General features: G+C 38.5%; 1 protein-coding gene across 1 annotated transcript in view; it reads left to right on the top strand.

Moving 5' to 3' along the window:
* Positions 1-12,648, top strand: part of ZNF407 (zinc finger protein 407) — a 465,343-nt gene that overhangs the window by 197,774 nt on the left and 254,921 nt on the right. The window contains 1 exon segment of the mRNA XM_019544964.1: positions 4,852-4,926. Coding sequence (XP_019400509.1) covers positions 4,852-4,926 — 75 coding nt within the window.

Below are 12,648 nucleotides of genomic sequence, written 5' to 3'. Positions count from 1 at the left end.
TACTGTGATGCTGTTACACAATATAAGGTGCAGTAACACATAAAAAAGACAGGCGGGGATTCATTCTCTAAGCCAGGAGCTGTCAACCAGGGGTATGTTTGCAAGGTCTTAGTGGGTATGTGGGGACAGGCTGGGATGCAGCACCACCACCCTGTGCTACTGTCTCAGAGGAGCAGTGCTGGACCAGGACAGCAGCAGGGCCACACGGACACTCTGCTGTGCTGCTCGTCACCCTCCACCCCATTTGGCATCCAGCTGCTTGCCATCCTCCCTGGGGGTACACTTACTAAAAAGGGGGCCACCGGGGATGCACATTAAACCAGGTTGAAAACCCCCACTTTAAGAGCTTAATGAGTATTATACTGGAGATCTTTTTAATGGATATAGACTCCAGTAAACATTGAATATACCAAAATGAATAACTTCTCAATAGCTGAAAGCATTAAGAGTATGACCCAACATCTAGCAAAGCTTATAGATGGTTTACTTTTGATTTCATAGTTTCATAGTTGGTAGGGTCGGAAAGGACCTGAGCAAGTCATCAAGTCTGACCCCCTGCCATGGGCAGGAAAGAATGCTGGGGTCAAATGACCCTGGCTAAGTGTCTATCTAGCCTCCTTTTGAAGAGCACCACTTCCCTTGGAAGTTGGTTCCAGATCCTAGCCATCCTGACTGTGAAGTAGTGCCTCCTGATGTCTAGTCTGAATCTACTCTCCATCAACTTATGGCTGTTATTCCTCATTACTCCTGGTAGTGCTTGGGGGAACAGGGACTCTCCCATTGCCTGCTGGTTCCCCTTGGTCAGTTTGTAGATGGCCACCAGATCCCCTCTCAACCTTCTCTTGTGAAGGCTGAACAGGTTCAGGTCCTGTAACCTCCCCTCGTAGGGCTTGCCCTGCTGCCCTGTGATCATGTGACTGGCCCTCCTCTGGACCCTTTCCATGTTGTCCACATCCCTCCTGAAGTGCAGCACCCACAACTGGATGCAGTACTCCAACTGTGGCCTGACCAGTGTCCTATAGAGGGGTAGGATCACCTCCTTGGACCTGCTCGTGATGGATGCATAACAAGGTGTGGTTAGCTTTCCTGACCGCATCCCCACATTGGCGGCCTATATTCATCATTGGAGTCTTTAATGACTCCAAGATCCTTTTCTGCCTCTGCTGATGAGAAGGGAGTTCCCCAGCCTGTAGGTATGCTACTGGTTCTTTCTCCCCAGGTGCAGTACCTTGCACCTTGTCAGTATTGAAGCCCATTCTGTTCTCATCCGTCCACCCTGTAACCTGTCCAGATCTGATTGCAGCCTGTCCCTTTCCTCTAGTGTGCCCACTTCTCCCCACATGTTAGTGTCATCTGCGAATTTGAACAAGGTGCTTTTCACCCCCTCGTCCAAGGTGCTGATAAAGATGTTGAGCAGTGTGGGCCCGAGGACCGAGCCATGGGGAACCCCACTACCCACATCCCTCCAGGTCAAAAATGACCCATCCACCACCACTCTTTGGGTGCGGTCTTCCAGCCAATTTGCGACCCATCTGACTAGGCATCGATACCACAGTCGCCTAATTTTTTAATGAGAATGGAGTGAGAGACAGTGTTGAAGGCCCTCCTAAAGTCCAGAAAGACTACATCCACCGCGATACCTGTGTCCAGGGCTTTTGTGACCTGGTTGTAGAAGGCCACCAGGTTGGTCTGACAGGACCTGCCTGTAATGAACCCGTGTTGGTTGCACCTAAGCATAATCTCCCCTGCTGGTCCCTTGCAGATGTGCACCTGGATAATTTTCTCAAAGATCTTCCCCAGGACCAAGGTAAGACTAATGGGCCCATAGTGTCATGGGTCCTCCTTCCTCCGTTTTTTGAAAATGGCCCACATTGGCCCTTTTCCAGTCCTCTGGCACCTTGCCAGAGCACGATGAGTGCTTGTAAATCCATGCCAGGGGCCCTGCAATGACCTCTGCTAATTCCTTCAGCACTCTGGGGTGAAGATCATCAGGACCTGCTGGTTTGAACACGTCTAGTCCCTCCAGAAGTTCCGTGACTAGGTTCTCACTGACCCTGCGCCTGACTGCGCTTCCCTGGGTCCATCTGGGATCCCAGGGAGGGAGTGTAAAAGCAACCATACTCTTTTAATGATGGATCTTTTAATGATGGACTTTAATGGATCCCATTGATGTCAGTCAGGATTACTGAAGATTTTTTTAAAAATACCACGGCCAAGTTACGTTATTTATCCCGTCCTCACTCATTCTCAAGACTAAATATTCAAAAACAATGGCTATTGGGGCAAATTGCTGGCAGGGTGAAAATAATATTTTGCTACAACCATAATGCTTGCTAATCCCTCATTTACAGGTGTTTGAGATGGCTGGTAACACACACACACACACGTGTACGCACACAAAATCCAGTATTTGATAAATAAAGGAAAACACATACCTTCTTTTTAAAAAGAGTTATGATCAAATTTAGTATCCAAGCCAAGAAATTGAGGCTTTGCCTGAGTTCTAGAAAAACAATCCTTTTCCCAAAGTAAGTGCTGTCTATGTTTATCATGTACTGTAATGTGTTTTGTGCCATATATTACATTTCTTATGAAAATGGCAACATTCTCATTTAAGGCCTGATTCTGCAAAATGCTGACTACTTCCTGAAAGACTATCAGAGTACTTTTAGCTTCCACTAAGACACTTCAATCTCTCAGGAAGCACTCAGTGTACTTCAGTATCAGCCCCTTAATGCATTACATTTAAAAGTTACATGAAGGTGGGTCCTTAACCTTTATACACTATGTTGTAGCAGATTTCATCTTTGTTGCACCATTTTGTTTATGCTGTGGAAAAGCAGCAAAATGGTTACTCATACCTGAGGGTACTGCAGACATTCAGCTGTTAACTTGAGATCAGTTATTATACAGTGTTACATAGTGCCTTTTCTTCTTCTTCCTTGCCTGTTTGCTTCTCACATTCAGCAGTTTCCCTATTGTGTCCATTGTAGAAATACGTAAATGAATAACTTTGTTATCCACAAGGCCATTTAACGTACCCTGACTCTGAAAAAAGTTTCCTACGAAATACTGAATAACTGATTGAGATTTTTGCATTCAGTATTCTGTGATACTTTGCCACTGAAATAATAAGCTGTGCCTCTGAAAGTTTGCTTATTCTGTAGCTCTTCATATTAGGTTCTTAGATTATATTTTTATTTCAGAAAAGGGGAGAATGGAGTATTATCAGAGTATTATTAATTTAAAATGTATTATGTACACTTACAGCACTGTAGAAATGTCTCTGTTTTCTGCCCAAAAGCAACATCAGTAAATTTGGAATGCCTTGTACTGTTATTAGAACATAGAATATTGTCATTACAATTATTTTTCTTACGTACAGTGATTCTGATCATATTTTCACAGCAATGATGATAGGGTGATAGATTATTCAAGGTTCTAAAGATTGTGGGGCCACACTTATTAATCCCATATGAAGAAAAAGAAAATCAAAGGTATTTTAATGTCTTTTTATAAAAATAATGAAATCACTATCAGTTTAAAAAGACAGAATTATATTCTTACACCCTGAAGGCTGCACAAAAGAGAGCTTCTCTCTAATAATATGAAAGTGCCCAAAGTAGATCAGACATGGAGAAGATGCATTAACATATTTGTAAAGGAAAAGTACTCTTTCTTGGCTTTTGTGGCTCATATATGCCATAATGCTACAGTGTTTTACAGTCATTGCATTGTCCATTAGTGCAAACATGTCCAGATGAATTCAGCGTTTAATGTTAAAAATCTTATAACATGCCAGTTTGATTTGTAGCCCTTCATATCATAGAATGCTAATTAAAATCATATTTTTGCATATGTCATGCCTTTCATGTACATATGCAAATAGATTCTATTGCCTTTCAGCTATTAGTAATTAACTTTATGAAGGACAGCTGTAATACATAATTAACAAAAATGTTTGCAAGCCCTTTTCACACTGAAAGTTACAGCAGTAAAATTTTTGCTTATCAAGAGAACCATTTTAGTTTGAAGCTTGAGTCTGATATCTAAATTGTTTGAAGCAGTCACATGATATAATTAAATTGATGTTACGGTGTTATCAGTGGAGGAATGGTACTCGATAGGCTTCTATCTATTTCATTATATATGTCATCAAAATTAAATTAAATGAACTGTTTTTTGTTTTGAATGAGGCATAATGCCAGGTAATATATTTTGTTGTTGTTGTTATTGATGCCTTGGTGCCAGTTTGAACCAAATTCCTGTTTACAATATAATCACAAACATCTGCTCCATGTTCTGGTCCCCCTCCCCACCCCCATTCACAAAAAGATATTGTAGCACTACAAGGTTTCTTAATTTTGCCTGTGAAGCTTTTTAAATAATTAATACATTAAAGATTGACCAGACACAAATACTGATTAGAAGGGCATGATCCCATTGTACTTGTTCATGCTGCATTTTTATTGAAGTCAGTGGCACTGCTCATGTGAAAAAGGCGTGTAGGATGGGGCTCTTTAAAATTAAATAATTGAAGATGGAACTGTAATTAGCCCAACAAAATAAAATTTAGTTTTCAGGACAGTACAGAATGTTTTAAATAGCTGATTTTTTTTCTGATTATTTTAATCTGTTTCTATCCAAGAAAACCCCCAAGTTTCTGTAAGTCAGTATCTGTCATCACGTGATACACCATCACATTCAAAGGAGGTTATCTAAACTTAAGGTTACCTTTGTTGAATTTGTGTTGCAATAAAATGCGCTGAAAGTGCATGCTTAAGGAAAGAAAAACACCCATTTTGTTTTGGTAAAAGCCCATCAAAATTCAACTTTTTTTTTTTTTTTTAGGGTGGCATTTGTGATGAAGAAACACCTAAATACTCACTTACTGGGCAAGCATGGCCTTGGTACACCAAAAGAAAGGTAAAATACAATTTATTTCTATTTTATAAAATAAGTCGGTAAATACGAAAATATTTTTAAAATGTATTTTTGAATTTGAATTGTAGTAGCACTAACGCACATGGACACAAACTCACAACATGCCTATAGAAGAACTGACCATGATTTCCTGGCCCACCCATACTACCCACTGAAAATTACAAGGACTTCTGCATGTTTAAAGAATATAGACTTGGGCTGTCTGACCCATATTTTAGTAAAGCAGTTAAGTGACTGCTTAACCTTAGAGGTTATTAAGTCTTACTGACTTCAGTGAGAGCAGACATACTTAACTGCTTTACTTTATGGCCTTATTAAATTGGCATTGGCTACGATTGGGTGAGATGTTCCAATTACATTTATAATGATATTAGAGCTAGGCCCAGGCAATCCAAGACTGAAACAAAACATCCTGGGTTTTGCTTCTGGATTTGGTGCTCTTACATTGCTGAAATATTTTACATTGTAAACCAAAAACCTGTTTTTTCATTTCCTAATGTCAAAACCACGAGATGACTGTTGATCTAAACTGCAGATCTCCTTGATTTCCTCAGAATGCTGAAGAGGCGAGAAGAGGAATTTAGTCCATGTGTTCTTTTTGGATGGTCTATTTAAGTTGGGTTTTTTTTAAAACAAATGTATTTTCTCTGTTTTAACTGTCATACAGTGCTTTATTTTTTAAAATATAGCCAGGACTATACTGCATTAGCGGGTCATCGCATGAAGGATTTGCTACATATTTATAAACCTGTTTTGCATCATAGCTAATCCCACTTGTGAATCTCAGTAGCTTTTTAAGTAACAAGGAAGTTTACTTCTGAAATCATCCAGTTAAATAACTTCTAATATTTACCAGCTTGGATCCAGAATACAAATAGTTGTCATCAATGTAATATTTCAGTTACGAGGCTTTTTGCATTCTAGATATTTCATGTATTTATGGCGTGACATGAAAAAGTTAGTTTTGACACCACAGTGGTAAATCATAAACAGACTAGAGAAATCTTAGAGAGGTACAGCTGGAAACGACCTGCATAGGTCATCTAGTCCAATCCCCTGCCTGAGGCAGGACTATCCCTCTCCAAACCAGCCTATACAAATCCATTGTCTAACCTCTTCATGAAATTACCATCTACCCTGACACAGCACAAGACACAACTTTGAGGCAGGAAGTCATATAGGTACTTTTCTTAAACAGTGAACATACCAAACAATATTTTAGTTGTTATTCCAAGTTTTAGTGGATGATAAATTCTTAATAGTATTTGAATATTATTATTGTTTTAATAGTATTTACAGCTATGTAATACAAATGTATTTATTTTTAAAGCCAGAAAGAAAAAATATACTCTGTGAATAGATATAAATTTTGGAAGGATCATAGAAGAAACTTGGTCAATGATGAGATGCCTAGAACAGCAAAATTCAGGAAATCTTTGCCTTTGATAATACCCTAGGTATCTGGTTTTTGTTATGAAGTTTATGCTGTGACATATTTTAATTAAGGAATGGTGTCATCTTTAACACAGGCCTTGCAGTTGCCATTTTGATTTATTTCTACTGTAGATAGTCTCCCATGTCTGTTTTTCTAAACCACTAAAAAAACCTCATTTTCTTACTAGAATATTGAACTTGTTAATATTTGTAGGGGTTGCAGAACTTATGCCAAGCTCTTTCTTAAGGCATTACTTGTGTATGTTGTTCTTTTGATCATGAGCATTTTAAAACAAAAAGCAGTCAAACCTTTAAGATACAAGTAGAAGATTTCCTCTTCAAAAGGAGCAAAATAAAAGGTAGCTATAAATTTCCTAGGTCAGTACAAAATTTCACACGTCAGTGTTTTGTTCAAATCCCGCTTTATAACTTCAGAAATGGAAGTGGATCAGGTCTTTTTTTTTTCTTTTTTCCCATGAGTTCACCACACTTTACTTTTCAGGTAACCTTACTGTAGAGTACAAAATTAACAGATTATTTTTTTAGCATGCACATGTGTTGTATGAATAAAAATATACATATTTTATGGTTTTGTCCCTTTAGGTATTTAAGCCTTTTACAAAGTTTCCTGCACTAATTAGTTAAACAGAAATTAGTTACAGTGCAATTACTTCAAGAATGTTCAGAGTTCCTGTTTTATCTGGAATTTAAAAAAAAACAAAGGATAAAACCATTGCAGGTACATTTTATATATAAACAACCAATATAAACAGTATGTTCATGAACATGCACACATATGTATATACATACACATAAATGTATGCATGTATGTTTCAGGAATATATGTATATAATGTTGAAAAGTGCTTTGTTTTCATGGTTTATGGTTTCAACAAAATCACTCTTTACAAATAGGTCCTTCTTTAAGGTGCACTTACTGTATAATCATTATAAATACTCTATAGAAAGAACTTACTTTACCCTTATGTTCAGTAAAGTATCCACATAACAGATACCAAATATACTATTTGAGCCTGAGAGGCATATTTTAGTGATCACCATCTCAAATGAATTCTTAAAGCAAATAGCTGCTATAATCTCAACCAGTGTCTGTCTTTTTTTTCTCCTGAAGTCCTCCTAGATGCTTCTGTTCCTTGCTGCCTTTACCACCCCCACCCCCCCAATCTCTTCCTGCATTCCTCAAAGGCTTTTTGAATCATCAGCCAGTTCAGGGTTGTAAGAGAATGATGTGATGTGTTCCCACCCGTCACAGGCTTAGCGAGCTGCTTTCACAGCACTCCAAGCCCTTGCTGCCCTGAGAGCAAAGAACCAAGCTCAGGACAGTAACCCCTATGTCCCAGCTGGTAGCGTACTATGCTGCAGCTATAACCCCCAGGCCAGAATAAACAAGTGATTTTTGAGTGACTTATCTTCTCTTCTTTGGCAATCCCTTATTCTGTCTTTGAATATTTCTTGTCCGCAATACCTTTTTTATCTGGCACTTCCTCTTAATCTACAGCAACATTGAGTAGTAGTGGCAGGACCACAACAGCAATATAATTTCCCAGTAGCAGTCCCTTGCTGGTGATGGCTAAGATTTAAGCACTGTAATCTAGTACAATAAATGCCGAAACATTGCTCTTTTTTTCTTTTGACTTTTTTGGTTCTTTTCAGGGGGAGCTTGATGTCTTTTAATGGCTTTAGGAACCAAATAAATACTTCATCAGCATGTTGAACCATCACTTTGTGCATAACTGTACTCTAAATTAAGTTACATAGTTTTCTTACCTATTTAAAACATTAATGCCTTGACTATAATTTTGCAAGCTTGCTACATTTTAATTTCTCTAGGACAATATAATCAGTTTATTCTTTATGTTTTGAATTTGATTCTGCCCTCTGATGCTCTGCATATTATAGCAAATACTAATAGAAGTTAGCTAAATAGGCTGTGACAATTAAATTAATAATGCATTTTGTTTGCAAGTGTTTAGTCTTTGTGGTTTGACTGATATATGCAAAGATGGTAATTTATTAAAAGTAAATTCATGTAATTGTACTACAGAGTTTGATGGACCAAAAAAAGTTGTCAGCATAGCTATCATCAAAAACAGAAAACTGAAATAAGTTCAAAAGGGTACATTGAAAAAAATGCTAAAATATTGCGCACCCTAGGAAGTTGGTGGTCTTTTTACAAACTTCTTAACAAAGTGTTTTTATGGCAGTGTGACAGCTCTGAGACAAAGAAAAGCTTTCACAAACTATTGAAGCATTTCTGACCTATTGCAACTTAATCTCTGCTGCGTCACATTCTCCATAAGTATTATTCTCCTATAGGATGCAAGAAATGAAGATGCCTTGGAGGCTTTGTACAGTATATGCTTATGCAAATTTGGGAAGTAATCATAATCCATAATAAAACTGTTACTAAAGTATTGTAATGTGGATGGTATTTGAAGATACAATCTATTTAATAGAAAAAAACAAAAAAATTACCATGGTTAGAACAGAAGTTAGAAATGATGCATCTTACACCATAATGCTTGTGCATTTCAACAGAAATACTGTCTAGTTTGTTACGGACATTATCAGAGAATAAATCAGAAACAGAACTTACTTTTGCACAAAATGTCCTTTAAGGTATTTTTTTTTCATGTTGTAGAACTGTGATAGTGATTTATTGTCAGCTTGAATGCGTCTCAGAACTGACACGTTATACACTAAGTTCAAGGCCACTGCATATGTGGTAGTTCAGCATTCTCTGTCTTCATGGGACTATAACTATATCTTATTGACAAGAAAAAATATTTCGCTACACTTTGACTGTATTTAGGAGACAGTGGGTATGTCTACACGTTTATTAATGTTCTGTAGCTACAGCGCATTAAGTTTAGTACTTGGTTAACCAAGTATTAAATCAATGTGCAGTAGCTTGTGCTACTCCGCAGTAGTGGCAGTACACAGGTTTTTAGTGACGCTTATTACACGGTAGCCTAATATTACTGTGCAGTTGTAGTTTTTGCCTGGCATGTTACTGTGCAGTGTTATTTGGCTACTGCGCAGTTAGTGTATTTTGTAAATGTACCTAGTGTAGTGTAATGAAAAGGGAAGATCCAGTACAATGATGGTGTTGGGTTAAATTTTTTTTTAACCCAACTTCTAATATCATACTAAAATCTCTGTCCTAGTAGCACCTAATTGAAAATGTCTGTTTCACTTACCTGAATATGTATATGTGTACATTCGCATGTGCACACATGCGTACCTACATGCGTGCACATGTGCACACACACACACACACACTCTCCTCCCCACTCTGTGAAAGAGAGAAGCAGTTAGTACATAACATGCTTGTATGTGTATTGGCTCTTGCAATCATAAAATCGCCTTGTGAATTTTAAAGAATGAGTTGCTTTATGAGTAGTTTACTGGCTTAATGGAACGGTTCACATACAAAATGGTTGTATAACTAGAGCCTGTATTTCTAAGAATCTTTTGTAGGCACCATTGAAAAGATGTATATTTTGTTTGGTTGTTCTTGGATTCCAAATATTAGGATACAATGGAAATATTTGTAAGAGGGTTGGGTGTTATTAAAAGTTAATCTTCACCCCAAATTACTGAAGTATTTGCAACAACTAAGTTATTTGAACTTTGAAGTTCAAGGAAATACTGCAGTACTCCTCTTTGATTTACTGGGGGGAATTTTGTCTAGAAAATGTCTATATGTTCTGTTTACTGACCCTATGCCCAATCTGTAAAATAGAAAGATGTCATTACAGTTGAACTATTACAATCACTGTCATCACTGGTAGCCTTAGATATTAAGATCGCAGTAGGTTGTTAATAAAATGTGTAGGAATCTGGCAGTTCCAAAAAGAAATGTATCCTTCAGGATATTTAAAATTGTATGCCTTGGCATAATTGTTATGGCTAGCAACATCTATGGGTTTCAAATTATCTACAATTGAACTGAAAGACTGTATCATGTTTTCAATATGCAAGCACCTTTTAATAAACATCCTATAAATAAATGTTCATTACTGTCTTATCTGCAGTCTAAATATCCTGACATATTTTTGCAGTAATGGTGCAAGGTAATATACTTTAAAATTCAGGAGTTTATTTGTTTTGCATTGATGCTCTTGTTTTTAACTTAGGATAATCTCAGTCCTGCCATCGTTAACTGCCTGAGTCATGGTACATTTTGGAGAATGAGCTACTATTATGTATGTTCAATATCAGATATCCTAAAATATGCAAGAATATTTGCGACGTATTGGAGGGTATGATTAAGATCTAAGAGATAAAAGCTTTCAAAATGATGAATGTGGTTTTGGTGAAACAAACTAAATGTTAAGGGAGGAGTCCAGCTGAAATTTCATGCATGCTTGGAAAAATTCACTCCTCGCTATTTTATAATTAAATATCAATGACCCGGGTGTTTCCATTTTGAATATAAAAGAAGAATTGAATGAAGTACTTCAGCCCAAGTCTTCTAATTCATTGAAACAGTTACTCATCCTCTGAACCACTCCTCCTCCTTTGGAGACATCAAATCTGGCAATAACAATGTGATGCAACCTTATGCACCACTTTCTATACTTCATAACTTGACTACATAATCCTTTAATATCTGATCAGCAGATCATCTAGTCCAACATGCTGTCTTCTCCATGACAGCATGCTGTTTTCTCAGTGACCAATAGTGAAACAGTATCATACATTACACCTTGGAGGGAGTTATACCTCCTCATGTCAGACATACGTATCTGTACTGGGGGGGCTATGCATGAAAAAAAGTGTTGTTCCTTATGGCTTCCATTGATAACATTATGCCATCCTTAAGCGCAAATGTTTGATTGCAGTGGGCAATCAAATTATGGTAGATTGCATTATAGCCCATGTTAATGCTCATGGAGATGCACATTCCTGTTTAAAAAGCCAACAACAGTATCTCAATAATCTGAAGCAGTGAATTCCAAAGATTTCTGTGGAAAGAGTTCTGCTGACCACTTTCTGCTGATCACTGGCCTCGCCTCATATTACAGGGGTGGCCAAAATACAGCCTGCAGGCTGGATCCAGCCTGCAGACTAATTTTATCCAGCCCATGGCTGCCCCAGTGGCACTCTGCATGGGGCCAAGCCCTGCCTTCACTGGCTCTGCACCCACTGACAGCACTGCCCTGCCAGCACACACAGCTTCCTGATGACTGCCCAGATATTGCTCAGCTCCTCCCACCTCCAACAGCTCTTCCTCTTGCCCCAGCTGTACTGCTTGGGGGAAGTGGTGGTGGCTGCATGCATCAGATGACCAGCCAGGTGTGGTGGGGTGGCGGGGGAGCTGCAGCTGGCTGGTCTTGGCCCAGCGCATGGGTCTTCAGATCCCAATTGCCTTCTACTCACTCCACCCACCTAGCATCATGAGCAGTCACCTGCCAATGCCCAAGTGGGTGGAAGGTGGCCAACAGCTGGAGGTGGAGTCCCACATGCTGGGGACCTGCTGTCCAGCTGCAGCTTCCCCTTCCCACCTGGCTGGGCATGTGGTGCCTGGCACACATCCCCATGGCTGCCACCGCTTCTCAGGGGCAGGAGAAAGGAGGCACTGGAGGTGGAGAGAACTGACCAGTACCTGGGCTTTGAAAATGTATGCTAGAAGTGACTTTCTGTTGGCTGGAGGAGAGAGAACTGAGTTTGTGAGCATCAATTCAAAATTCAAAATGTGCATGAAGTTTTATATAAATATGAAATTTGGAGTAACTATCTAAACAAAATACACCAAATTTGGCAAATAATTCCTTCTCAGAATAATTATCTAGAATAGTTATAATTAGGCTTTTTTGGCCTGTACTCTGTTAAGCTGAATGGAGTTTGCCTACATTGCTTCAGTCTGTCTTCTGTAAAGGAAGAAAATACTGTGCAGGGTGTTTGTTTACATTTCAAATGTTTTGTTCAGAGAGGGAAAAAAATCAACATTTTGTCTAAATGTAAGAAGAATTTAGATTTGTAGAGAAAAAAATGTCTAAAAAGCAAGCAATTTTTCTCTTGCTTCCAGTTATTTGTTCCTCCCATAAATATGGCAAGCAACTTGTAAAGATGATATGGTTTGGGGAAAAAATCTAAAATGAGTCTGTTTGAGCTGTAAGGTTGCTATTCAGACATGTTAGATGTTTTGGAAATTCCTGTGTCTAGCTGCCTGTCTTCCTTTTGGGAAGAACTGAGCTATATTCATTATGGAGAGAGAGAAAACTTGATGCGTACTGGCCCTAAT

The sequence above is a fragment of the Crocodylus porosus genome, unplaced genomic scaffold (genome assembly GCF_001723895.1).
Source record: "Crocodylus porosus isolate Cpor-Errol unplaced genomic scaffold, CroPor_comp1, whole genome shotgun sequence".
In the NCBI taxonomy this organism is placed as follows: Eukaryota; Metazoa; Chordata; order Crocodylia; family Crocodylidae; genus Crocodylus; species Crocodylus porosus.
This window is presented reverse-complemented; position numbering and strand designations above follow the sequence as displayed.